The sequence below is a fragment of the Penicilliopsis zonata genome (genome assembly GCF_001890105.1).
Source record: "Penicilliopsis zonata CBS 506.65 unplaced genomic scaffold ASPZOscaffold_17, whole genome shotgun sequence".
In the NCBI taxonomy this organism is placed as follows: domain Eukaryota; kingdom Fungi; phylum Ascomycota; class Eurotiomycetes; order Eurotiales; family Aspergillaceae; genus Penicilliopsis; species Penicilliopsis zonata.
Window position 1 is genome coordinate 172,088 of NW_019208925.1, and position 24,866 is coordinate 196,953.

Consider the following 24,866-nt stretch of genomic DNA (forward strand, 5'->3'; position numbering starts at 1 on the left):
GGGGGGGGGAAGGGAAGGGAAGGGACTATTCCTTAGGGAGAAGCCCAAAGGGGGAAAAGAGCCAAAAAAGCAACAAAGACAAGACTTCTTTCTTCTACTCCGTACCTCATCAGATGGAGCTTCTATCCACACCTGCCTACCTATTCGAGTTGTTTACTCCATGGTGAGCGAGCCTTTAGCCGCTGCTAGACCAGGGAAAAATCGACCCCTACTCCGCCGACGCTGCTCGACTATTCGTGTGCCTCGCGACGGCGCACTCTGCATTGGGCCATGTACTCCTTCAGCCACATCTTGGTGCCGTATCCTTGGGTCAGGATCTTAGATTGGGCTGATCACAGGTACTAAAACAGAGCCTATCCAATGAATCGGGAGAGTTGAAGAGCATTACTGCCGGGGATGATCACTAGTGGCATCATGGTCCCTCTCACATATTCATCAGGTTTAACCGAGTGACAGCCTCGACAGGGCGTGATCGGCGATCCCCCTCTTCGTCGCTACTGTGACGTGCGGTCGGTCCAGATCGGAGGAACGACGCATGTCATGTCGATATTACAAATACCTGGTACAAATACTACCTAGGTCCATACTACAGCAATCCTTCTACAGAAAGATTTGTATTATTTTACAGGAAACCTTCAGTGGTGTTGTTATTGGTTTAACCCTGTTTGCTTCCTCGGCACTAGAGACAGGCACTAGCTATGGCGGATCACCCGATCGGCTGCAATTGACAGCAATCCATGTAATGTTGGACAAGAACTCTTTAGGATCCTGTGCGGTACTTTAGTTGCCTCCTGTATGTTGTCGATCATCCAGCCAGTTGGTAAAACTCTGATTCATACCTATTCCTATATTCTAATGTGATATCCTATATATTATATGTAGTACTACATATCTATCATCAATGCAGAATTGATTATTATAGAACATAGAAAAGTCCTCTGCATTACTAGAATCAAATCTATCGTCGGAAAAGCCCCCCGATACATCTGATCTATTTATTATTATTGAATACCCACCAGCAAACTTGGATGCTATTTAATCACCGCATGAGCAGGGGTCAGCTAGTGTCCTATGACGCGCATTCCGAGGGAACCGAATCGAACCAGTCGAGGATACAGACGGGGTAGGACATTGCTGCCTTGGACAATGGGATAGTTAGGATTTGTGTTACTCTGTACGGATACTCCGTACTCTCCCGGACCAAAAGATACAATAGTGATACACTCTCGATTCTATGGCAGTATAGATATGAGGGAGAAGGAGAAGAATAACAGTTGAAAAAAAAGAGAGAGAGAGAGAATACGCCGATGCAATAATACATAATGTCCACGAGGCTGAATAGACAAAAGAAAACCTATCGCTTGACCCAGGTAGGCATCTTGCGAGCCTTGACATGGCCGGGCTTTTTCCTCTCCACGCGACGGGCATCCACGGTGATCACGCCAGCTAAACCGGTTAGTAAAGTAATTTCAAATAAGCCATTGTATCGGTGACAAGAAGAATACTTGAAGGAAGAGAGAAAAAAAAAAGAAAAAAGAAAAGAAAAGAAACGTACCCTTTCGCAGAGCGGGCTTGAGAGCCGGTTCGTGAACCAAGAGCGCTCGCGCCAGCGCCAGTGTGATCGCTTCCGCCTGACCTGTGACGCCGCCGCCACGCACGATCGCCCACACGTTGTACTTGTCCAAGCGCTGGGTACATCTCAGTGGCCATGTTGCGCTCTCCCGGTCGTGGAGACGCGGGAACACTTCCGCAAGGCTCTTCCCGTTGACCAGCACGTCTCCATCCCCCTCGACCAGGTGAACCACGGCCGACGAAGCCTTGCGTTTCCCGTAGCCCCGACCTCGGCCCATCTCATCCACCGTCGCCGGCGCGGGTTTGTTTCCGTATGGGTTCCCTGGCCGCAGGAACCTGCTCAATGTCTGTCGCACCTCCTCCGGAGCCACGTTGGGTTTGATCCGGTTGAGTCGCTGCAGGATTTTGATCAGGCCCCGGTACTTCTTCACAGGCACCTGCTCGCCGACAAAGTCGCGGAATTGCGGCAGCTTGAACCATGCCATGCGTGGTGCCTTGTTGGCGGCCACAAGCGGCAGTGGCGCATATTTGGCCTGGATCCGCTCAAGGTCCAGGAGGTAGTCGATGAACTTGGGGCTGCCGGAGAAGTACGCCGGCGAGGCAGGAATTATCCGCGCGGGAGTCTGTAGAAACTGCGCAAAATCGATTTCGGGCGCCGCCTGCACCTCGGAGGCGCTTTCCCGCGACGTGGTCGACAGTAGATGTCGTTGTTGTCGCTGCAGCAGCTGTGTAGGAATCGGAGACGCGGAGACGAACGAAGACTGCTGTCCAGCACGGCGGATCGATTGCATCGTGTGAACGATGCAATTAGGCCTAGAAAAAGCCATTCTGACCCTGTAGGCTCTCAAAGAGCCAATATCAATGCAAAAAAATACAAAGGGGAAAAGAAAGACCAAGGCAAGGCCAAAATGAATTGCTCGCTGGTTGCTGGCCGTCGCCGCTCCGCCAAACTGCCCGTAGGAGGTTTTTTGAGACAAGAGCTAGCCGTCAGGTGACATTGCACCGGCAAAAACGTTCCTCCGTCTCCGGCTCCGTCTGATTCGCACAAATTTTCGTCGACGCAACAACTTCTTCACCCCTCTTGCAGCTTCTCCTTTTCCCCCACCCTCATCCCATCAACCACACACACACACAATGGCCTTCGGAAAGCTCTACGGTCTCCCTGTACGTTTATTATCCTCATTAATATCTTCTCATCTCTATTAATGAGTTCTTGTTTATCTTACTGACTGCTTAGGACAACCCTCGCACCATCGCCGCCCTGGTTGCTGCCAAGGCGAACGATGTTGAGCTCGAGCTGGTCAACACCGTTGCCAACTCCTCTGCCGAGTTCAACTCGTCTGCTGAGTACCGCGAGATCCAGCCTCTGGGCAAGATCCCCGCCTTCGTTGGTGCCAACGGCTACAAGCTCTCTGAGGCCATTGCCATTGCTGTCTATGGTGAGTTCAATCGAAGTTTATAATTTTGTTCCCCCCCTATTTTTTTTTCCTTTCTTTTCAAAACACTTGTCCAGCCTGCTTTATATGATGAGCTATTTTTCTAGTTATCCCTGGCAGAAAAATAAAAACAAACATAATGTTGAGAATTTTACACCTCTGATATGGCTACCCAACATCAAGCGTTTTTACCCCACCAGAAAATTTTCTCGACACTAGTCACATTTTCATTTCTTGGATTATCGTTTGGCTAACAGCTTGAAAAAAAAAGTGACCTCCCAGAATGAGAAGACCACCCTCTTGGGCAAGACCAAGCAGGACTATGCTTCCATCCTTCGCTGGCTGTCCTTCGCCAACGCCGAGCTCCTTCCCCGTCTGGCTGCTTGGTACCGCCCCCTCCTTGGCTTCGACCAGTACAACAAGAAGACCGTCGATGAGGCTAGCAAGCAGGCCCTGAAGGTCCTCTCCGTCCTGGAGACCCACCTCACTGCCAACACCTACCTGGTTGGTGAGCGTATCACCCTTGCCGATACCTTCGCTGCCGCCCTCCTTACCCGCCCCTTCGCCACCGTCCTGGACAAGGCCTTCCGCACCGCCAACCCTGCCACCGCCAGATGGTACGAGACCCTTGTCAACCAGCCCGCCTTCAAGGCTGTTGTTGAGAACCCCGTCTTCATTGAGGAGGTCATCAAGCCCGTCCTCCCCAAGAAGGAGGAGAAGCCCAAGAAGGAGGCCGTCGCTCAGAAGGAGGCCCCTGTTGCCGCCGCCGCTGAGGAGGACAAGCCCGCCCCCAAGCCCAAGCACCCCCTTGAGGCCCTCGGCAAGCCCACCCTGATCCTCGATGACTGGAAGCGCATGTACTCCAACGAGGACACCCGCCCCACTGCCCTCCCTTGGTTCTGGCAGAACTTCAAGGCCGATGAGTACTCCCTCTGGCGTGTGGACTACAAGTACAACGATGAGCTCAAGCTCACCTTCATGGCCAACAACCTCATTGGTGAGCTCTATTCTATCTTAAAATATGCTTATATAAAAGTGAAATGATGAAGCTAATCTGCCCAGGTGGCTTCCACGCTCGTCTTGAGGGTTCCCGCAAGTTCCTCTTCGGTGCCCAGTCCGTCTTCGGCGAGAACTACAAGTGCGTCATCAAGGGTGTGTTCATGATCCGCGGCCAGGACCACGTTCCCGCCTTCGATGTCGCCCCCGACTGGGAGAGCTACGAGTTCGAGAAGCTCGACCCCGCCAACGAGGCCCACCGCAAGCTCGTTGACGACATGTGGGCCTGGGACGTCCCTGCCTCTGTTGACGGCAAGGAGCTCCCCTGGGTTGACGGCCACGTCTTCAAATAGACGATGTCTTTATTCCTTGACGCCCTTTTAATTTTTTTTATGCTTGAAAAAAAACCCCAGCCACGTTTATGATACGCCGCGATGTTGATGAAGCTGTAGTTAGATCTAGCAATGAAGATCATGACAAAGTATATATCATTTATACAATCTTTCACAGTCTGATGGTAGTCGAGTCCATAATAATTATTCGTAATTCTATCATTTGTATGCACTATCTAGCTATGTAATGTGTAAGCTAGTATCTATCAACTACAACCCCAGTGATTCCTCTAATCGATCGAGAAGATGATTCTCCGACGCAGTCGACACAGGGGAAACGGAGCGCTCCATCTGCAGCGAGGAAGATACCACAGGTGCGGCGGCTGCCTGTGCGGAATTCAGCTGGCTGATCTCCGCCGCGATGGCGACTGCTGCTGCGATGGCGGCGGTGCGTTTTGGTCTGCTCTTGCTGGTGGTGCTGACGGTCCCGTTACCCTTGCCATTGCCTTTATTCTTGCCCTTGTTGGTGGTCTTGTTGGCGTTGGCGTTGGCGTTCTGGTGAGTAGTACTGTCCTTGATGTTCTCGGCACTTTTAGTCTCACCAGAAACTGCTGTTGCTGCTGCTGCTGCGCGCCGTGCGGCTTTTTTCTCTTGTTTCTTCGCCTTTCGTCGTTGTATACGTGCCTCGGCAGCTTCGCTTGGTGTGCCGGTGCCGAGAGTAGAGGCTGACACTGGTGGTTCACTCTGTTGTTGTTTAATTGCTGGTTCCGTCGAGTTGTCGGTTGTGGTGAGTGTCTCCTTTGCTGCCTGACAGGCTGCCAGCTTTTCCTTTTTGCGGGCCTGGCGTTTTTGACGCTTTGTTTCAGAAGAAGGAAGAGCCTCGATAGCGGCAGGGCCGGTCCCGATACCGCTGTTCTCTAGATTACCATTGGCGTCTCGCGAGATGACTCGCTCGTGACTATTCCATGACTGGATTGTCTTGCTGACATCATCTGAGAGGGCGAGTTTCTCCAATTTTCTCAGGACGTTAGGGAAGACGCCCGATTCGTCAACGCCGCGCAAGTTGGTGAATTCGGGAACCTCGAGGATGTTGAGCGGTTCGCTAGCCGCCTTGAGCTTGCTGTCGTCTATCAGGACTGTGTTAGACTGGTCCCATCGGCGGTCTGCTCCAGAATGAGACCGGTCGGAGGGAAACCGCGCCTGGATGGATGGATCCGCCCATACGGTCTTCAGCTGCTTGTAGACCTGGATCTTCCCATGGTACTGTGACTTGGTCAACCCGAACTTGTCCCGGCCCCATTCGGCAGCAAGCGCTTTGCGTTTTTCACCAGGAAACAGCTGCGCACAGATGGCTTGCACCGTTGGCGGCTGTGAACTGGACCAGATCATCACAGTGTACCTCTGCATTAGAGTGTCGAGGAATTCGTCGAGACCCGGTCGTTTCACAAACACGGGAGGTAGACGGCGGTGTGCACGGTAGATGAGAGTGCCGTTCAGGTCAAGGATGACGAGCAGTGGCTGAGGAGACGCAGACGGCTGCGGTGGCAGAGATGACTGCGCAAGATATTCCTTCGTTGGTTTTGGGGCAGCGAGGGGCCGTGAGACTCGTTCTCGTCGTGCACTTGGGGTCCCCATTGAAGTGCGATTATTATCGTCATTATTATTGTAGTTGTTATTATAACTCGGCATACCTGCGAAATTTTGATTTAAAAAGGCGGACGCAAATTGCGGATTGTCAAAGGGCAGCTGGCCGTTGGCGTTATTCCACATGGGCATAGACATCGGCATCATCTGCAGAGGAAGAGACATGAACGGGTTCGGTACAAATGGCATCTGCATCTGCATGGGCCATGGATTCTGATGCTGGTTCTGATGATATTGCTGCGAATAGCCGTCCTGGTATTGAGACTGGTTGACATCCACATTCGCTTGAATCGATGCAACCTCACGCAACGGGAGAGAAGAGGGCAGATCCCGCGGCTGGTGCTGGTGCTGCTCAGGAGGGCCCCGTAGCCCATTCCCTGCCACTGCCTGACCCCCCGCGGTGGTATCTTCTCTCGAAGAAGCGGAAGACTGTTTCACACTCCAGCGATCGTTATATGACCTCCATGACCCGTTCGAGTTGTAAATCACCTCTTCTTGCGAGGAGTTCTGGTGATACATGTCGACCCCGCGTTTCTGTCGTTTTGATGGAGGGTACGAGGAGGAAGCCTGCAGCAGGTAAAAACAAGGACGATTAGCAATCACAGGCCCCTTGAATTTCAGGTACCTACTACCTCCTAGTTACGCCAGAATGAACCACTGAACCACCTCATTCGCAGCCAACTCAACTTACCCGATTGGGAGCCCCGCCTGGAAACATGCGCTGGAGACTTGTGTGTAGAGCCACACAAGCGCTTTGGAAGACGGGGAATCTGGGTTCTATCGAGCCGAAAAGGAACTGGGAAATCAAAACCGCATAATTGACCATCGGGAACAATGAAGAGATAAGAAGCGTAATGGCACACCGTGCTGGCTTTCTGCTGAATGGGTCCGTCGAGTATTTTTCCCTCTATCGATACTGGCTATCAGCAACACCTTGCGATTCCCAACGCGGCCAATGACGGGGGCCGAGTATGGGTTTTACCGCCTTCTGTGCCGGCAGAATTTAGTATGGCCGGATTTTTCTCTCTCTTCGAATTTTGTTTTATAAACGATAGAAGAAAAAAAAGAGAGAAAGATGGCTATTAGCGAAAAGCTGAATCGCCGTATTCGGGCCGTGCCCGAAGAAGACGCAGAGGTCTATTCCGAAAACTCGGCATCGGAAGACCAAGGAGATGGCTTTACAGATTCCGGCGTATGTCATGACCGTTCCGACAGGATCGTCAACAAGGACTAATTGATGATTCTACAGTCAGATGATGGCTCTGATGATATAGAGATGGGAGATGATTACGTTAGCGAGGAGGCGGGGGAAGAGTCAGAGGAAGAGTCAGAGGAAGAAGAAGGAGACGATATCCAGGCATCTCTAAGCAATATCTCGTTCGGGGCTCTCGCCAAGGCACAAGCATCGATGGGATCGAAAAAGAAGCGGAAAGAAAACGAAAAAGCCGAGGAAGAAACGGGCGCGACTGCGTCGCCGTTGGACGAGATCCGAGCACGCCTCCGCGACGCCCGGGAGCAAAAGGCCGCACACGACAAGAACAGCAGCAACAACAATAACAACAAGAGAAGAGAGAAGCCGCCTTCGAGATCGTCGAAACATGCCCCGATGGTCCTCTCGTCCAAGTATGCAGTCTCGCGCAAACGGAATGCGGTCGAGCTCCCTGCCGTCGCCAAATCACGAGACCCGCGCTTCGACCCTGCAGTTCTAGCTCACGGCGGGGGAGGACGTCGGAAACAGAACGACTCCGAACAGGCGAACAATGCCTACGCATTTCTAGACGATTACCGCGCCGCAGAGCTAAAGGAGCTGAAGGAAAAGATGGCGCGGACCAAGAACGCCACGGAGAAGGAGAACCTGAAGCGCGAGGTCCGCTCGGCAATGGATCGGATGCGCACGTTGCAGAACCGCCGGCGTGAGCGCGAGGTGCTCGCTTCGCACCGGCAGAAGGAGAAGCAGCTGCTGCGCGAGGGGAAGAAGAGTACCCCGTACTTCCTCAAGAAGTCGGATCTCAAGAAACAGGTCCTGGTGAAGAAATACGAGGAGATGGGCTCCAAGGAGAGAGCCAAGGCGCTCGAGCGGCGTCGTAAGAAGACGGCATCCAAGGAGCGCAAGGAGATGCCGATGGCCAGAAGGACGGAGTCTGGTGTTTGACAGCTTTAATTACAACTTTTAAAGAAACCAAATATTGACTGACTATACGTCTGTATTTATATAAATAGGTGATTATCTACCATAACCCATCGCCAACGCCAAACAAGAATGTGCAGTATCTGCTGAATTAATTAACTTAAATCACCCTCGGTCAGGCATGACCTCAAGCAGAACAATGGGTTGAAGTGAAGACCACTAGGGCCGCAATCATATAATTCATATTGGTCATGATTATTTTGCATGTGCATCATACCCAACGTATTTTGTGGAAAAAAAAAAGAAAGGCACAGGGTGTCTGAAACTGGCAGTCACCCTGGGTCCAGAGAAATGAAGATAAATATAAGTAGAGAGAGAGAAGAAAAGGAAAGAAAAAAAAGGGGGGGCGTAGGTTAGAGAAAAGAAAAACAAATAGGATAGGATAGATAGGAGGCTGGTTCTCCAAATCACGAATGGAATAAATCCCAAGCTCTTGCGCAGAGACTTAGAAATTCTTCCTTCTTTCGTCGTTGAGTCTCGGGCGAGTCACGCCCGGCCCCAAATGGGCCATAGCCGGCACTGCTGGCGCCGGAGGATGAGGCCAGCGCAGGGTTCGACCGGTGCTGTGTTTCCGGCCCGTAGCCTAATGGCGGGCTGCCATTGTCCTGTTCATACTCGCTCCTTGGCCGGCGGCGGGCGGTGCCATCGGCGGGGTGTAGATATGAAGATGGTGGGCCACCAAGGCTGGCGGCCGCGGCGGAGGTGGTGGCGTCGGCGCTCGGATAACTGCCCCCACCACTAGCAGTAGAAGTCTTATGGACGGTCCCGCCACCGAGAAGATGCGGAGATGGCGGAGTGGGTGGTTGGTGCCCTCCATAATGTACGATGCGCGGTAGCAGGTCCTCACGTCCACCGGACAGTTCGTGCACGGCTTCCTCAGCGGAGCGATATTCACGCGGGCGAGACAAGATAGTGCTGGGGGGCAGACCGGGCGAAGGGACCGGGGGAAGGTTGTTAGATTGAGATGAGCTAGAACCGGAGGCGGTGCCGCCTTGGTAGTAGCCTGGGCGGCTGTCACGATCCCGCGCACCCAGCGCATCCGAGCCAAAGACGTCGGACAGCGGGGGCAAGCGGTTGTTGGTTTGAGTGGCGGGGAGATGGTGGATATGCGATGAGGAACCTAGATGCGGTGTGTTGTTGACCAGATGGCGGGTCATGGGCGGCGGGTCGTGGCGGCCTGTGAATGTCTGGTTGAGCGGTGCCGACTGGATGACTCGTTCGTTGGCAAAATGCGACGCGGACGGAGGCACGATGGACAGGCCCGGCGGGGGACGTCGTTTAGAGCCTGACCGGGCGGGCGTGAAGAGAGACGAGTCGGACGGCTTGCCGACTTCCCCCGAGCCGTCGTCCTTGGGAGTTTTGTGTAGTCGGGCCTCGATAATGGAGCGTTGTTGGTCCCGGACGCTGAGGCTGCGCTGCAGCTGTTCTCGCATGACCGGATCATGGGTCTGGAAACCCGGCGATAGACAGGCCAGCCCGACGTCTTGCATCCGTACTCCCTCGCGGGCCGTCATGGGCCCGCCAGGGGCCCGCGCGGACAGCCGGTCCGATGTGATCGACAGGTCGAGTTTGCGGGGTCGTGGACGAGACTGCATGCCGGGAGGGGAGGGAGGTTCTTTTTTGACGACGACCTTGGAAGGACCATTTCCGCTCTGCGTTCTGTGGCTTGTTAGTCACTTCCGGAAAGAGAGAGAGAGAGAGAGAGAGAGAGAGAAAAGCGAGGAAACTGCTTACATTGGGGAGCGCTTCCTGTCGGTAGGCGAGCGTCGTGTTGCCGATCCATCCTGGGAGGCAGTAGACATCCTTGTCGGGGTGGACGTCGACGACGGGACCAATGTTGGGCAGTTTTTGGGGCTGTGGTCGCGATTCATATGCGGAGAAGCCAACGGCGCTGCAGTGGCAGGCGCAACAGCGGTCGACATTGTTGACGATATCCCACGATGGTTAGTTGGATGTATAATAGTGATGGTTGTCGTTGGCGATGGTGGTGGTGGTTTGTCAAGGGAAACGTTGTGTCTAGACTCTCCGGGGGCTGTTCCCAGACTCCCGAAGCTTCAGGCGTCACAGCAAGCGATGCGGAAAAGTCAAAAACTGTTTTTTGTGGTCTTCCGCAGTTCCCTCGAAGTGCCAGACAAACTTGAGATTCGTAAGAATAGGTGGTGATATATATGAACAATATCCGAAATCTTTCTTGTCCAAGTACAGCCGATACTGTGTGTGGCGTCAACTGTCGATCAGGCACAAGGCAGTTTTTCGATATACACAGCCTTGACCACGACCTAGCTGGTTTATCGACGAAAAAAACAATGGGATATAGAAAAATAGAAAAAAAAATATATAAAATATAATAAACCAATCAGACCAATGTCAAACGCCTGGTGTTATGAACGAGCGGCGCCTTGGGTGACCCCCAACCGGAGTAATGGTTAGACGCACGCAGTGTCGGAAACTCCTGAGGATTCTGGAGCGAGCGCAGAGAGGACGAGACGAGAAAAGGGCCCAGACAACAGGCTGGCGGCGGTTAGACAGAGCTGGCGGCAGTGTGACAGCGCTCAGAGGTCTGTCCGACGAAGCTAAAGGTCCAGAACGAACGAACGAACGACACGGTGGGAAAGGCAAAGGAACGGACCGGGGGGGGAGTTGCAACAGTCTTGGCCGGCGCAGCAGAATGAATCAAGAAGGAGAGAAAAAAAAACCAAAAAAAAGAAGGGGGAGGTGACAAGCAATAAGAAAGAGAAGAAGGAGGAGGAGGAGGAGGAGGAAGAAGAGGAAACAAAGAGGTCGTCGAAGGGAGAAAAGAGAAAAGAGAGAAAAAGAAGCAGACTGGGTAAAAAAGCAAGTCGATAGTAGTAAGTAATTAAGTCGAAGGAGCGGCGAGGGACCAGGGGGGAAGCATAGTCTGGTTTTCTTTTCTTTTGAGTGCGGGCACCCAGGAGGAACAATTACTTTGACATGGTGAGTGGCATTGAAATTAATTCACATGGAGCAGATTACATGGCCAGAACGAAGCAAGAATGAGAAACAATCCCACGATCGGATCTCCTGAAGGCTGAAGCAGGGCCAAAATACGAAGCCTAGAGGTGGTGGGGAGATCCGGCGTCCTCAGGCGCTGGTCTGAGACATGGCTCGTTTGGCGTGGCACCCAGTGGAACCGACCGGTGCGTTGGATGGGCAATAATAATCATGGTAGGCAGTATGGAAATCAATCAGATGCCATTCATTATTATTGTTGTTGACGCTTGCCCAGAGTCCCAGACCATTGCCGGTCGAATCGATGGCCGCCCTGATCGCCAGGATGCACCTGCTGGTTTGAAGAATCGATAGTCGACGGAGCTTGGGAGGATAGACCCACAAGGGGCTATTTTATGAAAGACTACAATAGTAAGATGTACTCTGTACGGAGTAACTAATTGTATACAACTAACTAACTAGCTGTTAACTAACTACTAGTTCCACTATGGAGCTTGGAGTAGTCATCATGATCGTCGTCGCATCGTGACATGCCGGGACAGTGACATCGATCGTCATTCTCTGTCAGGCACGTAGGATTGCCATTCTTCTAGTAGTATTCTATGTAGTACTGTAGTACTCCGTAACTTATACTTACTCTAGATACTTAGGTAGTTGACTACCTGTTACCTACCTACCTACCTAATATGTAGTTACTAGGTAGAGACACAGGAAGTATGTGGTACTTGTACAAGATTTGATTATTATGATTCATAGTTGTTTCATCTGGATTAAACTCGATAGAACTGATAGAATAATAAGATAACTATACCTATTTTCTAGAGATGAACAGGGTAGGATGAGACTCCGACCGAGACTGTTTCACTCGTGTTCCACCTCATCCTTGACTCCACATCACGTACTCTAAAGTATGTACCGTGCACTGCCTGTGCAGACTACAGAGGATAGGGTTATGATTAATTAATGGATGACTTTGACTATAAACCCAGTCAAGTACTCGCTAGTTATATAGTAACTACTTATTACCTACTGTAGTACCTGCTAGGTAACTACGTAGACACTACTCAGTATGAAAGTACTCTGCGCTGTAATGTCTGCTCACTAGCACAATCCTGCACCCACTCGGGAAATCATCTGGCAGGGGTTTCTGTCGCATAGTAATGAATTATTGAAGTCAATCCAGCAGAGCCACGTGTTTGGTGAGCTCGGTCTCCTAACGTTGATGATCCAACGATCCACACAGTGTTGGCGGGTCTCCATCTTCTGTCCTGTGCGAGGAATTCATATCACTATCTAGGAGAGTAAAAACAGCTAGTTAGTACTGGTTATACTTGTGAATCATGGAAGCAGAGTACCTATTTCAGAGATATTAATTAGGATCAGGCAAGAGACTCGAGAGTCAACTCTCTGGGAGGTAACTTCCCGTGGATGGAGTACGGAGTAACGAACTACCTAGTGCTGCCAAGTGGTATCGCTTCCAAATCATCTGGATTCGCCACATTACTCCGCCAGATTGTGACTGTATAGTGTGTATTAGTTCCTTTTTAATGTACTGCATTAGGTAGTAAGCTACCAGGACTGAATGGATGTCGCAGGCTATGACACTTACCCAGGTAGTTATATAGTATCCTGTACAAGTATATGCATACTCGATCAAATGTATAAAAATCTCCCAAGTACCCACTCAAGAGGTACACCTCTCATAATCTCAAGAAGTGGTTAGACAACCAGACAGCCTTAGAAATGGATTACAGGTATCTACTACTACCCTAGTACTTATCATTGAGGTAGAGGAGGTACCTAAAGGAACATGAGGATGTGCAAATCAGCCCGCCAATCATACCCCCCACACAAAGGCGGTACGTACCTCTATCGATAACCACCATTTTTTCTGATCAAGACTGTCGTATTGGTACAATATTAATTCATTGCGCGCAGCACCACCACCCAAATACCTAGATATCTTCCGAATCCAATAGTCGTTACCTACAATCCTACCTCCTCAGAACCCTGTGCAATGCCTTCGTCCGTCCAAGACCCCGACCACGACCAGTCCATGGTGGACGCTCAGCAAGAGACCGCACAGCCCGATTACCCAGAGCTGGAAGAGAAGCGAATCCTAGTGGTAAGCCGACGCTGAACATACGACAAGAATCTGGAAAAATAGAGCAATCAACTAACTGTCACCGGTTCTAGCTCCCCGGCGCCACCGAGACGGCCGCTTCATTCCAATTTGAAGGAGAGGGGCATACACTAGGTAACGCGCTGCGATACGCCATCATGAAGAAGTGAGCAATGCCTCCCTTTGTTCGGAAAATATACTCTACGCCACAGTTTTTTCTAAATCTTGAATAGCCCTGATGTCGAGTTCTGCGGGTACACCATCCCCCACCCGTCTGAATCGAAGATGAACCTCCGCATCCAGACATATGGTGAGTACCAAGACCTGATGAAATATATATATATATATATATATATATATATATATATATGCTAAGTGTTGTTAGATACTACCACTGCAGTCGAGGCGCTGGAAAAGGGCCTTGACTCGCTCATGGATCTGTGCGATGTTGTGACGGATAAGTTCACCACGGCGCGCGATGGGTATAATGCTTCCGCAGCGGATCAGATGACGAATTAGTTCTTCTTCTTCCTCTTTTATTCCTGTTCTTCGTGTATATTTGGCATGGTTTGGAGTCGGTCTTTAGGTATAAAATAGCATACTTGAGCTTGAGTATAGAGAATTCCTTTCAAGAAAACTTCGACTCGTTTGATCAGTCTGGACTACTATATACATGATCTATCCGATCGAGTATGAACTGGCAATAGGATGGAATGGAACGAAACGAAATGGAATGGAATAGAATTCAGATGTTACAATTCAATTGCGGCCCTCGAGGAACCCAGAGATAAAGTTGGGCGGTAAGCGTGCGCCGGGGTCTTCCTCTGGACGGAAATACTTCATCACATGCGACAGTTGTTTCCAGTAATTGAGGGTTTCCTAGAGACGAGTTAAAAAAAAAGGAAAAGGGAAGCTCTGCAAATGTCCACAAGCGGAATATACCTGGAACTCTGAGTGGCTCTGGAACAAAAGCACATCAACGACCTTCAGTTGGCTGACGTAGCGGTGCTTCTCGAACTCCTGACGGATCTTCGTGCGGATGACGGACACAGGGAGGTTCAGCGAGTACATGGTTTGGATCTCGGGGGACTGGTTTTGGTCAGTTTGATCCAATTGATTTGTAAGGTATTCATTTGATCGATTCGATTCGACTCGACCGATAGCAGGTGCAAGTAAAGGCAGGAAGAGGAGGCATGTATGTGCGACTAACCGCCCGGAGCCATTCTCTGTACGACTTGAGCACACGGCTTTTCGCATCTTTCCAGTTCGCAGCTGCAATTGAAGGCGCAGAGTTAGCATTTGCTTTCCGTCCATTAACAGCGACTCCATTTGTCAGAGTGCGCGGGGGACATATGATCCAGGGAGAAAAAAAAAAGGAACGTACAGGAGCGCGTCCGTTGCGCAAGATAGGTGGGATTGATCGTCATCGTGATAAAGTACCGCTGGAGGAAAGCAACAAAACCGACCGGGTTGGGGGATACAGCTCGTCGCCGGAACAAACAGGCAACGTTCAGAGCTTTGGCGGTTGGCGATGGTCGAGATCGATGGGTGCGGCAGCCGTTCCCCGAGAAGCCGTCACCGCCTGCCCTTTCAAAAAAAAATCTTCCCGGCCTTGATATTCTACGAAATAAAGTTACGTTTGTGCTCGTGAGAAGTGTTTGTTTCTTCTTGTTTTTCTTCTACAATTTCAAAATTGACAGGATGGCTCCCAGTAAGCCGTCCTCTAAAGGCAAGGGAGGCAGCGCAAAAGGCAAATCGGCCCCGTTATCCTCCGCAACCAAGGTCTCCAAGAACAAGAAGAATGTCAAGCGTCCCCCGCCAAAGGAGGTGAAAGGCAAGGCACGCACGGCGCCGGAGCAGCTGAAGAAAAAGAAGAAGCGCGTCTACACGGAGGAAGAGCTTGACCTGCCGAAACTCAATACGATTACACCCGTCGGGGTTGTAAAGCCCAAGGGGAAAAAGAAGGGAAAGACATTCGTCGATGATCAGGTATAGGAGACCCCGAAGTTACTTGAATGCCGTGCAGCCGTACACAGTCTAATCTATTTCATAGGAGGGTATGATGACGATCCTTGCAATGGTCAATGCCGAGCAGGAAGGCCAGATTGAGTCGAAGATGATGCGTGCTCGGCAGCTGGAGGAGATCCGAGAAGCAAAGAGAAAAGAGGCCGAGGCGAGACAGGCGCAGAAGAAGTCGAAGCTGGTACGTCAGCCACTATGTGATGGTGTCTACGACAGCACTATACCGGATACTAACGCACTATAAATAGGAAGATGCAAAGGCTTCAATCCGCCAGAAGCGGAAACGTAGGAGCGATGGCCATGATTCCGCCGAACCTGAACCCACCTCTACCGGGTCCAAGTCAAAGGGAAAGAGGAAAAGTGTTTCTTTTGCTTGAGTATCTATCGAGCGCCTGTATATACCAATTCTTTGTGTCTAGATGGGCGGGGTTCCGGGCGTTAATGTGGTTTATGTCTCTATTTCACACAACATGGTTCTATGCTCGCTCATGAACGATGAAAAAAAAAAAACAAGGGGAAAACCGAAATAAGCTTTGGATCATGTAATATATACCAGTGGGAAAGGTCATGTCTAATACTTCACTGCACCATCGGCATGGCCAGTTTCCGCCTCATCGGGTTGAAATCCGGCTTCGGCGAGATGTCTGCGTCCTTGCCTGGACCAGGGTGGCTGGCGATTTTGCCTGGTAGCTTGTCCGGGTCCTCAACGACGAAGGAAGACGTCAGGTCGATTTCTTTGGCCATCTTGTTGAGGAAATTGGTGATCTTTGTCGACAAGTTAGCAAGCCCAACTCTTATACAAGAAGTAGGATATTTGTTCAGCACATACCGGTTTTACAAACCATCTCTCACCTCCAAACTCAAACCAACCGAGATGGCCACCCCAAGAAGTCGTTAGAAGAACTCCGTACGGTGTTTGTGTAAACTCCTGGAAAGGGATAGCATCGAATGTAGCAATCTAGGAAGTCAGCCTTGGAACTTCTGAATTGCGAGTTAGAAACTGACCGGATCATCCTCTGCCTGCACGGTGAAAAAGGGAATCCTGATAGCAAGCATCGAATCAACCGAAGACGCATCGCGGTAGTATGCTCCTTCTGTAGGATAGCCCCATGTAGTACATTGTAATGCTCGATCAAACTCATGCAAATAAGTAGTCTTCCTCACTGCCTCCACATCAACCCTCGGGTTTCGAGAGACTTCCTCCGCATGCCTGGAAGCAAAAGTTAGAGAGTGAACCAAAGAAACATTTACAACGGTACATACTGATCAAATAGGCGCTTCATGTTAGTGCCCATGGTTTTGCTATACACCTCAAGCCCAAGCCAGGACCTTTGAAGATTCATAGACCCGACCTCCAGATTCCACGGGCTGGCACAGAGAACTGCTGCTTTTAATTGGCAAGCTTCGCCCTCTTCACCAAGATACTTGGACGTTTCAGCACATAATGTTATAAGATTACTCGGAGAACAAACTTACGTTGGCCAGAATGTTTGCCCCGAGCGAGAAGCCGATTCCAAAGAGTGGACGATTTGGGAACGTCTCACGTAACCATTTTACAGCCTGGCGGACATCCCATGTGGCACGGGCGTTGTAGAGCACGCCAGTGGAGATCTTGGTTTGCGCACAGCCGCGCGAGTTCACCACGCAGGCTTCCCAGCTTCCATCGGCGATGAGGGGAGCCACAACATGTCGCAAGTACAGCTCGTAGGAGCCACCACTCAACCCATGAAGGACGACCAGCATCGGCTTGGTATCATCGGACGGCAGGGATGCAAATTCCTCTTGCGTGAAAAACACAGTCCGTGGGGGCAAACCGCCGGGCAGGGTATACCTCCCGGCCTTGTCTGTCACTTCCTCGTCGTCGATGGGTGCCTGGAAGGGAGGGACTGTAAAATCTACCGCAAACTGCCCGGCAAAGTCGGGGCTATCGGCCTCGAATATTTTCCGCTTGTAGTATACCGGGGGATCGAGGGTTTTCATCACCGTCCACGCGGTTTGCAGATGCCCGTTGAAAAGCATCGGGTTGAGATGGCATTTTTCCGGCGTCGCGGCCCTACAGATCTCTAACAGTGAGACATGTTCCTTCGACCCCGCCTTGTCGGTAAACTTCGTAAGAAGCAGTTTGTTCTCTTTCGAATGAAAAAACGAAATGCGACCAGTCGGACGAGCCCAGGAGAGAAGACCCATCGCCGCCAGAAGCCCGGAGATGACAATAGAAATAGTCAGAGAGTCGAAAAGACCAGTCGATGTATCAATCATGAGCGCTGATTAATGCGATAATCGTATCCTTTGTACAAAAAAAGATCCCTGGATAAAACCACGATTAAAAAGAGAAAAAAAAATGGACAGCAGAGCAGTCAACAACAGCCAGGTCGCCAGAATAAGTAGCAGAGTAAGTAACACAGTGGCAAAGCACAGGCAGTGTCCACCTAAAGGGATGTCTCCCTAAGAAGAAGAAGAATAATAATGAACGCGACTTCTGTACAACAATTTATCACTATCCAACAGGCTTGCTTGCAACGTGCCTCGGCATGGGGAGTGAGTGGCTTAGAAAAAAAAAGCTGACATAATATCCTTATCTGGGCTTATCGGCCTTATCTCTCTCCGACATGCCCCCATGTCATGAGATCCCATGAAGTCCCAGTCTCTCAGCTGACACCAGTCATGGGTATCAGAACCTGCGGCTTGCTGACATTTGCAATAACTGCCAAGATGAACTTATCTCTAGAATATCGGCAGTCGACTGCCCCGCGGTGGGCGGCTACAGCCTCCATGACGTGGGCGGTTGGTCGTGCCTGATGCGGCATCCTTGATTTCCGCATGCGGAACAGAACTAGCGGGACCGGTTGCATCAGAGCTCCCAGTCTATCTGAGCATGCCAGCAAAGAATAGACCTTTATACGGAAAGCATGGTCGCTGCTTCTTGAACCTAGGGCATTTCATGTGGACAGGAACGGCAGATGGTCCCTGAGGACTGTGGCCCAAAATGGCTGTTTATGGACACCCACTGTGACCAAATCAGGTGGTGCCGTTTGCATAGGCGTCTATCAACACAATAAAACCACTTCATGACCAGGAAACCCTGCGGAAAACTTCCTCTTCCTTTACTAGACCTCTGTCACGCGCTCTCTCAGCAAGAACAACACCGTTGCCTCCTAATCTACGCCTATGCTTCTGCTTATTTATGGCCACTGCCTTGGAAGCAAGAATTCTGGTGTCTGGGAGCAGTCATCAGTTTTGATAAACATTTATCTACCTACCTGAGAACAACGGCGACGCTTTCTTCTCCGTGGGAGAAATCCACACTACGATCTCCTTTCAACAACATTGGTCAGGGGACAGACTTCTCCAGCGAAATGCCATTCTACTCCCTCCGCATCGCGGAAAAGCTGAAAGTTTGGAAACAAATGGAGATGTTGTTGCGGTCTCGGACTCGAACGCAGAAGGAGAACAAGAACGAGCGGTGTTATCTTCTCGAATTGCCGACTGAGCTCCTTCTGGAGATTATCTCGCATCTCTCCATAGTGCCGGAGGCGTGTTTGGCCTTGACCTGCAAGAGATTCTTTGCCATCTCCGGGGAGATCCTGGACTCCAAATCACTCCACTTTACTCGAGACTTTGCGCCTCTGTTTCACCACTACCGGAACGGGCATAACTTCGCCACACCCCGATGGCAGTTTATCACACTGTTGGAAGACAGCAAGTGGCGTGCCTGCTCGAGTTGTCTCAAGCTTCATCCCAAGACTGCCTTCTCTGCAAAAGACCTCAGAAGAAAGACTGATACGCGAACATGCAATCTCGGAGAGAGGGCTGGTATCGTCGATCTGTGCCCGTGCAAGAAATTGACATTCAAGGACAAAACGGACATGGTTGAAATGCTCAAAGTGAGAAGAAGCACGGTCGAGGTTTTGGAAAACCAGTTCAGCGGTGGAAAGGCAGAACGTTTGTGTTGGCACTCATGCTCTGAAATGTATGGGTCTACAGAATTGAATGTCAAGATCTACCCAGAATTGGATCCGAATGATCACCTCATCGTCCGAACCGAATACCAGCTTTCCACGCAGGGAGGCCAACTGGGCAAGGAAGAAAACATCACCCCAAGATTCGGGTGTGCCCACCGTTCGATGGATTTGTGGCTGTCGAGCGTCTGCCAGTCCAATTTCTGCCATATAGACGACTCCACGTGCACTTCATGCAAACGAATATCTAGCTGTAGCAGCTGCAACACCGTTTTGAAGTGCCCCAAAAAACAGCCATACATCCACGAAGACGGCGGCCGGGAAACCTATACCTTCTGGACAGAGCGGTCTCTCGGCGGTGCATCACTGGTGCCAGACAAGGATTGGGCAGCTCAACGCATTCATCCGGCAGAACCCTCGGTCAACCTAGAAAATTGCAACGAACTCTGTCCCTGGACGATCAGAGAACACCCTCCCCCGTCATGGCCTCCGGCTCTTGACATGGACATCCTGGAGCCAGCCATCAACGATCGATCTATGAGTCAACTCTATTCCTCAATCCGAATGATATAGGATTGGACCTTATATTTAATTATACTCCGACAGTATTGCCGTCATTATGATAGTTACCGATCTGTTGTTTTTGGTTTCGCATGTTGGATACCCTGGTCGCACTGTTTTTAGTGGAGTTCAATAGTTTATGTTTTTCAAACCAATCAAGAAGCCTAAAACAGACACCATCTTAGCCGCACAAACTCTCTGTAGCCGTGATGAATCGATGACCGTTAATCTAATAGTTACATCAAGGTAGGTAGCTGCCGTCTTGGATGAGACAACCTGACAAACATGAGCAGTTCAGGCAATCGGGGGCCTGGAACGCGGTTTATCCGGGGCCGAAGCGGGACGGGGATTTGCCTACCTAATCAATCCTTTGGGGAAAGCGCGCGCGCATCGCATCCCGTAAGCATACCGCGATAATAGAAGGAGCAACCCCAGCACTCTATGAGCGGGCAGCGAATCCAGCTGTCAAGCACAGAGACTATCTCGATCTCGGGGCGATGAGCTACCCACCGCCTCATAACGGCCACTATCCACCGCAGTACCTGCAGCAACCCACGCAACAGCAGCAATTACCACCACCACCACTGCAGCCGCCGCCGCCGCCGCAGCAGCAGTTACCGTATAATGGCGCGCCCAACATCCCGCCATTTCACTATGGAAAGCCCGTCATGTACCCGCAGGTCATGGTCCCGACCTACAACGCGTATGCGCAGGCGTATAACGCACAGCGACCACCTCATCCGCCTCCACAGCAGTTTGTGAATCCAGCAGTGTTCCAGCAGTCACCCGTCCATACTTCCCCGTCGTCCCAGTTCATCCATGGGTCTCCCACTCCCGCACCCATTCATACCCAATATGGCAGACAGCCAGCGGTTTCGATGGCAGGGACTGCGGTTCCCACGACGGGTGCTTCGACCCCGTCTGCCTACTACAGCACCCTCGCTTCAAACGGCTCTGTCCCTGTAAACCAGAGCACTCCTAAACCCCTCCCGCAAACTACGTCTCTCCCACGAACCCCCGTTCCAAAACCAACAGGCCAACCTCAGCAACGGCCTATTGCGACCCCTGCTACCCGTCCAACGCCCAACCCGCCCTCCCGCCCTGTCCCACAGGTGTTGGTTCCAGCGCTGTCCCCCGAAGTACGACAAAAGATGCAGCAGTCACCACAGAAGAAAAGGGTACAGAAACCACAAAGTCAACAACAGGTGGCGGAAAAGCCAGGAAAGCCTCCTGTGGATTATCAAGTGCTGCTATTGTCTTTGGCAGACGAGTATCTTAGTACTGCACATAGTCAAGGGACCATAGTCGCCCTGTCAAACCACGAACAGCGTATCGAAGAATATCATAAGCTGGTTGCGACTGGATTAGGCTGCTTGGAAGCTGTGTTGAAGGTGTGTTGGATAAGACAAGGGGATTTACCCCCCAATGATGAATGATAGGACTGACGTATCACAGAATTGGAGACTGCAGCCCCGAGTTGAAGCACTGGTGCGCTTGCGCTATGCCCGCGTCTTGTTCGAAGAGACAGATAATGATCTAGAGGCTGAAACCGCCCTTAGTAAAGGGGTATGTTTTAATTCATTTCCCCCCCGTCCTTGTCTGGGCTATTCAGATGAAAAGTTAACTCATTCTCTCCTCCAGATTGACTTATGCGAGAGAGTAGGTGGTTTGTTACATTTATCCCAGGATCAGAGACTGACTTCATGGCAGAATCGTATGCTTGATTTGAAATACAGTATGCAGCAGCTCTTAGCGCGTATGCTTCACAAAACAAACCCGAAGGCGTCCTTGAAAGCGGTTGATGGTATGATCGAGGATGTAGAAGCGTTCGTTACCCTCCTGGCGCGGACTTGCAGTTGTATTACTAATTTCAATCAGATATCGTCACACGGCTTGGGAGTATGCTTTTCGCCTCCTTCGCACATCGCTTTCACTATCCAGTCCCTCCCATCAAGATTTTGTCTCGGCAACACACCACCTGCACAAAATCAGCAATCTAGCCAACCGGAATGGCGACAGGGCTGTCTCTGTAATGTCGGCGGTGATCGAGGCACTCGCGCACCTGCAGCACTCCTCAAGCTCCGACTCAATCGAGCAGGCCCGACGTGCTGTGGCTATTGCACGGAGCCATCAATTAAACGATGAAATTCGCCGCATACCTCAACTCAACACTCTTATTCAAATGATTGATATATGTTGCAGTCTTCTTGACTATGATATTAATCAATCTGCTCAGAAACTCAAAATATTGCAGGACTTGATGGACGAGAAACTGAACGACGACAGCTGGTCTGCTGATGGATCATTCTCCGTCCCACTAAACGGGAAATCGGTCGGTCCTTCCTCGATCGACACTGGAGATATTCTGCATGTACAGAATGGCACTCTAGTCTTGACTTTCAACTGGCTACCCCAGCACGATCTCTATGCCCTGTGCTATTTCTTGAGTGCTGTCACACTCAGTGCCAAGAATTCTTATGATGGTCGAAAAGCGGAGAAGTTCCTCCAGGAAGGGTCCCGTATGATCAAAAGTCTGTTCTTCCTGGTTTCTTCCTGTCCCTGCTTAAATCCACTGACTTGTCCTTAGGTAATTTTCAGACCCCCCAAGAAATTACAGAGTCAATATCGAATGCGACCAGAAGGGTTGAATGGCGCCGAATGCTTTACTGCAATATTCTCCTCCAGCAGGTGTTCCTTTCGTGTGCTCGTACCGATTGGGACCTTGCTCGCCATTCGTTGGCAGACGTTCGGGAAGTGACTGAAGAGCTTAACACTGTCGATACAGCAACCATCGAATGTTTGATAGAGTACGCTGCTGGCATCATTGCGCAAGGCACTGGCGACTTGAAGGCAGCTCTTACTTTTTTCCAATCCCCACTGCTCTCCCTGTCATCAGGTGCTAGCAAAACGGCACGGAATGATCCTCGACGTGACCTGGCCATCCTTGCCGCTCTCAATGCCATTACTATTGTCCGCGACCCAGAACATCCAGAACACCATCGCCTCGCTATTCTTCTTAACAGCATCGAACCTTTTTGCAAGAGCAGTCCCAACAAATATCTTGAGGCGGCTTACTATCTCGTCTGTGCCACAGTCCACACTGAATCCACCATTCAGACGAAACAGTTTCTTCAGCAAGCTCTTCAGTCCGCAACTGCCATCAGTAACAGCCAGATCACCTGTATCACGTTGACGTTTATGAGCTGGAAATACTTTCGCGGCGTGGTCGGCGAGCAAGCCGAAAAGAGTGCTCGAGCTGGCCGAGCGATGGCCAAACGAGCTAATGATCGATTGTGGGTGAGCGTCACGGATGAGATGCTTGCTGAGACCCTAGAGATACAAGGGAAGAATGATGAAGCAAGGGCAGTGAGAGAGGAGGGACAGCGAATTATCATGGGATTGCCTCCAACTTTGAAGAGATCGGGGTAGGGAGTTTCCATGTCGGTCGCCCAAGTTCTTTCTCTTTCTCTTTCTTATGTTCTTTATCTTTCTCCGTTTTTATGATACCATGACACTTCAGCATTGTGATATAGGATCTGGATCTGGGGTGCAATATTCAAATCAGTAATGACCGGGAATAATAGCATCGATACGGGTGTACGGTATCAGTATATAGTTAGTAATGAAGTTCAACCCACTCGAAATATCTGTTGGAAAACCTTTGATTCAATCACCTAGTGTACAGTGGACGCCTGGGCCTTTGATCAACCAACCCCAGGCCACACAGAAGACAAGACCCATCATTTGATAAATCAGACACCCATACTCAGATACGCCATAGCAGGAGCTGTCCAAGTTCAGCCGGAAAGAAGCAGAGCCGAAACAACAGACGTTCGGCATGAGAAATAAACAGTAAGATTGGAAACACTGTAGAAAAAGGGGGAAAGATATCACTTCAGAAAAAAAAAAGGAAAGAGGTAAGAAAAAGAAAACCAGGAAAATAACAAGCTGTGGTTTTAATTCATATATCTCCGTGTTCTCCTCTCTCCAGAACACTGGTAGTTAGTCACTTGTAGCAGCCGAAAAAAAAAAGAATCAACCCAGGCCGCCCCATACACCACGTATTCTCCGCGCTAGCTGGATATCCTTTTGCATTATGGTAACGCGCTTGGCGTGCAGGGCGCACAGATTGGTGTCTTCGAAGAGATGGACCAGGAAGGCCTCGGCGGCTTCCTGCAGAGCCTGGATCGCGTGCGACTGCCAGCGCAATTCGGCGCCCACGTTGGCCGGTAATAGCTCCAGGGCGACCTCGCGGACAAGCCGTGCAAAGGGCAGCTTGCGCAACAGTAGGTCATATGAGCGCTGGTACTTTCGGATTTCCTTCAGGGCGACGGTGCCTGGCTTGTATCGGTGACGACGGCCTTTCGGGGTGGGATCGCCCGCTGCTTGTTGTCAGGGCCTCTCTCTCACTCACTCATTCACTCTCTCTGTCCAGACAATTTGTCTACCCTAATCGAGTGTGGGTATTAAAAAAACACGTACGTTGGATGTTCGATTGCCCGCTCGTCCCAGGGGGACGTTTCCCTCCCCTCGTTCCTCCCGACTTGCGACCTCCTCGACCGGGTTTCGTTGCGCCATCGTTGCGCGACGACGGACCCGCGGCAGCAGCCCCATCACCGTCAGCGCCGCCGTCGCCTGTTGCAGGCCGTGGGCGCGCTTGCGCCGCAAGCATCTTGCGGCCTCGCCCCGTCTTAGGCGGCATGTTGGTTCTTCTTCTCCTTCTTCTCCTTCTTCTTCTTTTGATTTGTTTGTCTCGGTCTTTATCAAGCCGTTAGCGCTCAATTGAGCCTGCACAGTGTTTGACGGGCCTTATAAATTCAAGCCCGGCGACAGTGTATATGCGGCGATGCGCACGCGCGAGTAGGCTCGATGGGATTCTCTTTGTTGCTGGGAGACCAGGAAACTCGGATGACACCTCAGGCGTCAACAAGCTACTTGACAATCAGTCCTTTACTAAAGGGGGGGGGTGGTAACGCAATAATCAGTGCTGCTACTTACGTACTTCTCCTTTCCCCACCAGATGGGCGATTACAACTATGTTGAACCTCCCTTAGCCTTCTGTAT

General features: G+C 50.9%; 13 protein-coding genes across 13 annotated transcripts; 7 read left to right on the forward strand and 6 right to left on the reverse strand.

Moving 5' to 3' along the window:
- Positions 1-467: 467 nt before the first annotated feature.
- Positions 468-941, forward strand: ASPZODRAFT_135793 (hypothetical protein). Its single transcript, XM_022723900.1, has one exon. The coding sequence runs from the start codon at positions 536-538 to the stop codon at positions 782-784; it is 249 nt and encodes an 82-aa protein (XP_022578281.1). The 5' UTR covers positions 468-535; the 3' UTR covers positions 785-941.
- A 78-nt stretch (positions 942-1,019) lies between these two features.
- Positions 1,020-2,688, reverse strand: ASPZODRAFT_135794 (hypothetical protein). Its single transcript, XM_022723901.1, has 2 exons — positions 1,556-2,688; positions 1,020-1,446 (listed from the first exon to the last, which is right to left on the reverse strand). Exons 1-2 carry the CDS (start codon positions 2,397-2,399, stop codon positions 1,355-1,357), a joined length of 936 nt encoding a protein of 311 aa, XP_022578282.1. The 5' UTR covers positions 2,400-2,688; the 3' UTR covers positions 1,020-1,354.
- ASPZODRAFT_135795 (hypothetical protein) lies at positions 2,675-4,420 on the forward strand. The gene is made up of 4 exons (XM_022723902.1): positions 2,675-2,736; positions 2,810-3,011; positions 3,280-4,005; positions 4,071-4,420. The coding sequence occupies exons 1-4, from the start codon at positions 2,707-2,709 to the stop codon at positions 4,355-4,357; spliced, it is 1,245 nt and encodes a 414-aa protein (XP_022578283.1). The 5' UTR covers positions 2,675-2,706; the 3' UTR covers positions 4,358-4,420.
- A 101-nt stretch (positions 4,421-4,521) lies between these two features.
- ASPZODRAFT_135796 (hypothetical protein) lies at positions 4,522-6,886 on the reverse strand. Its single transcript, XM_022723903.1, has 2 exons — positions 6,672-6,886; positions 4,522-6,547 (listed from the first exon to the last, which is right to left on the reverse strand). Exons 1-2 carry the CDS (start codon positions 6,804-6,806, stop codon positions 4,607-4,609), a joined length of 2,076 nt encoding a protein of 691 aa, XP_022578284.1. The 5' UTR covers positions 6,807-6,886; the 3' UTR covers positions 4,522-4,606.
- A 158-nt stretch (positions 6,887-7,044) lies between these two features.
- Positions 7,045-8,175, forward strand: ASPZODRAFT_135797 (hypothetical protein). The gene is made up of 2 exons (XM_022723904.1): positions 7,045-7,172; positions 7,230-8,175. The coding sequence occupies exons 1-2, from the start codon at positions 7,056-7,058 to the stop codon at positions 8,130-8,132; spliced, it is 1,020 nt and encodes a 339-aa protein (XP_022578285.1). The 5' UTR covers positions 7,045-7,055; the 3' UTR covers positions 8,133-8,175.
- Positions 8,176-8,575: 400 nt separating this feature from the next.
- On the reverse strand, positions 8,576-10,090 carry ASPZODRAFT_73743 (hypothetical protein; the record flags this gene model as incomplete). The annotated part of the gene is made up of 2 exons (XM_022729911.1): positions 8,576-9,827; positions 9,903-10,090. 2 exons carry the CDS (start codon positions 10,088-10,090, stop codon positions 8,576-8,578), a joined length of 1,440 nt encoding a protein of 479 aa, XP_022578286.1.
- Positions 10,091-13,155: 3,065 nt separating this feature from the next.
- ASPZODRAFT_154290 (hypothetical protein) lies at positions 13,156-13,779 on the forward strand (the record flags this gene model as incomplete). Its single annotated transcript, XM_022726070.1, has 4 exons — positions 13,156-13,263; positions 13,335-13,426; positions 13,494-13,570; positions 13,646-13,779. The coding sequence occupies 4 exons, from the start codon at positions 13,156-13,158 to the stop codon at positions 13,777-13,779; spliced, it is 411 nt and encodes a 136-aa protein (XP_022578287.1).
- A 240-nt stretch (positions 13,780-14,019) lies between these two features.
- Positions 14,020-14,687, reverse strand: ASPZODRAFT_73280 (hypothetical protein; the record flags this gene model as incomplete). The annotated part of the gene is made up of 4 exons (XM_022729876.1): positions 14,020-14,139; positions 14,203-14,349; positions 14,471-14,532; positions 14,645-14,687. The coding sequence occupies 4 exons, from the start codon at positions 14,685-14,687 to the stop codon at positions 14,020-14,022; spliced, it is 372 nt and encodes a 123-aa protein (XP_022578288.1).
- A 210-nt stretch (positions 14,688-14,897) lies between these two features.
- ASPZODRAFT_135804 (hypothetical protein) lies at positions 14,898-15,777 on the forward strand. The gene is made up of 3 exons (XM_022723905.1): positions 14,898-15,249; positions 15,314-15,463; positions 15,531-15,777. The coding sequence occupies exons 1-3, from the start codon at positions 14,962-14,964 to the stop codon at positions 15,657-15,659; spliced, it is 567 nt and encodes a 188-aa protein (XP_022578289.1). The 5' UTR covers positions 14,898-14,961; the 3' UTR covers positions 15,660-15,777.
- Positions 15,778-15,861: 84 nt separating this feature from the next.
- On the reverse strand, positions 15,862-17,469 carry ASPZODRAFT_73265 (hypothetical protein; the record flags this gene model as incomplete). The annotated part of the gene is made up of 5 exons (XM_022729874.1): positions 15,862-16,047; positions 16,112-16,240; positions 16,288-16,492; positions 16,546-16,706; positions 16,759-17,469. 5 exons carry the CDS (start codon positions 17,467-17,469, stop codon positions 15,862-15,864), a joined length of 1,392 nt encoding a protein of 463 aa, XP_022578290.1.
- A 608-nt stretch (positions 17,470-18,077) lies between these two features.
- Positions 18,078-20,040, forward strand: ASPZODRAFT_135807 (hypothetical protein). The gene has a single exon (XM_022723906.1). It carries the CDS (start codon positions 18,351-18,353, stop codon positions 19,812-19,814), a length of 1,464 nt encoding a protein of 487 aa, XP_022578291.1. The 5' UTR covers positions 18,078-18,350; the 3' UTR covers positions 19,815-20,040.
- Positions 20,041-20,056: 16 nt separating this feature from the next.
- On the forward strand, positions 20,057-23,443 carry ASPZODRAFT_135808 (hypothetical protein). Its single transcript, XM_022723907.1, has 6 exons — positions 20,057-21,193; positions 21,258-21,368; positions 21,444-21,461; positions 21,513-21,628; positions 21,681-22,333; positions 22,390-23,443. The coding sequence occupies exons 1-6, from the start codon at positions 20,300-20,302 to the stop codon at positions 23,229-23,231; spliced, it is 2,634 nt and encodes an 877-aa protein (XP_022578292.1). The 5' UTR covers positions 20,057-20,299; the 3' UTR covers positions 23,232-23,443.
- Positions 23,438-24,693, reverse strand: ASPZODRAFT_135809 (hypothetical protein). Its single transcript, XM_022723908.1, has 2 exons — positions 24,285-24,693; positions 23,438-24,184 (listed from the first exon to the last, which is right to left on the reverse strand). Exons 1-2 carry the CDS (start codon positions 24,502-24,504, stop codon positions 23,838-23,840), a joined length of 567 nt encoding a protein of 188 aa, XP_022578293.1. The 5' UTR covers positions 24,505-24,693; the 3' UTR covers positions 23,438-23,837.
- Between the last annotated feature and the right edge of the window lie 173 nt (positions 24,694-24,866).

Excerpts from the sequence above, each read along its gene's own strand:
- ASPZODRAFT_135793 (XM_022723900.1), top strand. The coding sequence starts at position 536 with ATGTCATGTCGATATTACAAATACCTGGTACAAATACTACCTAGGTCC.
- ASPZODRAFT_135794 (XM_022723901.1), bottom strand. The coding sequence starts at position 2,399 with ATGGCTTTTTCTAGGCCTAATTGCATCGTTCACACGATGCAATCGATC. Across the intron at positions 1,447-1,555 it reads CAAGCCCGCTCTGCGAAAGG|CTGGCGTGATCACCGTGGAT; the intron begins GTACGTTTCTTT and ends TAACCGGTTTAG.
- ASPZODRAFT_135795 (XM_022723902.1), top strand. The coding sequence starts at position 2,707 with ATGGCCTTCGGAAAGCTCTACGGTCTCCCT. Across the intron at positions 2,737-2,809 it reads GAAAGCTCTACGGTCTCCCT|GACAACCCTCGCACCATCGC; the intron begins GTACGTTTATTA and ends CTGACTGCTTAG. Across the intron at positions 3,012-3,279 it reads CATTGCCATTGCTGTCTATG|TGACCTCCCAGAATGAGAAG; the intron begins GTGAGTTCAATC and ends TGAAAAAAAAAG.
- ASPZODRAFT_135796 (XM_022723903.1), bottom strand. The coding sequence starts at position 6,806 with ATGGTCAATTATGCGGTTTTGATTTCCCAGTTCCTTTTCGGCTCGATA. Across the intron at positions 6,548-6,671 it reads CAGGCGGGGCTCCCAATCGG|GCTTCCTCCTCGTACCCTCC; the intron begins GTAAGTTGAGTT and ends TACCTGCTGCAG.
- ASPZODRAFT_135797 (XM_022723904.1), top strand. The coding sequence starts at position 7,056 with ATGGCTATTAGCGAAAAGCTGAATCGCCGTATTCGGGCCGTGCCCGAA. Across the intron at positions 7,173-7,229 it reads ATGGCTTTACAGATTCCGGC|TCAGATGATGGCTCTGATGA; the intron begins GTATGTCATGAC and ends ATGATTCTACAG.
- ASPZODRAFT_135804 (XM_022723905.1), top strand. The coding sequence starts at position 14,962 with ATGGCTCCCAGTAAGCCGTCCTCTAAAGGCAAGGGAGGCAGCGCAAAA. Across the intron at positions 15,250-15,313 it reads AGACATTCGTCGATGATCAG|GAGGGTATGATGACGATCCT; the intron begins GTATAGGAGACC and ends TCTATTTCATAG. Across the intron at positions 15,464-15,530 it reads CGCAGAAGAAGTCGAAGCTG|GAAGATGCAAAGGCTTCAAT; the intron begins GTACGTCAGCCA and ends CACTATAAATAG.
- ASPZODRAFT_135807 (XM_022723906.1), top strand. The coding sequence starts at position 18,351 with ATGACCAGGAAACCCTGCGGAAAACTTCCTCTTCCTTTACTAGACCTC.
- ASPZODRAFT_135808 (XM_022723907.1), top strand. The coding sequence starts at position 20,300 with ATGAGCTACCCACCGCCTCATAACGGCCACTATCCACCGCAGTACCTG. Across the intron at positions 21,194-21,257 it reads GCTTGGAAGCTGTGTTGAAG|AATTGGAGACTGCAGCCCCG; the intron begins GTGTGTTGGATA and ends GACGTATCACAG. Across the intron at positions 21,629-21,680 it reads ATGATCGAGGATGTAGAAGC|ATATCGTCACACGGCTTGGG; the intron begins GTTCGTTACCCT and ends AATTTCAATCAG.
- ASPZODRAFT_135809 (XM_022723908.1), bottom strand. The coding sequence starts at position 24,504 with ATGCCGCCTAAGACGGGGCGAGGCCGCAAGATGCTTGCGGCGCAAGCG. Across the intron at positions 24,185-24,284 it reads CGGGCAATCGAACATCCAAC|CGGGCGATCCCACCCCGAAA; the intron begins GTACGTGTTTTT and ends GACAACAAGCAG.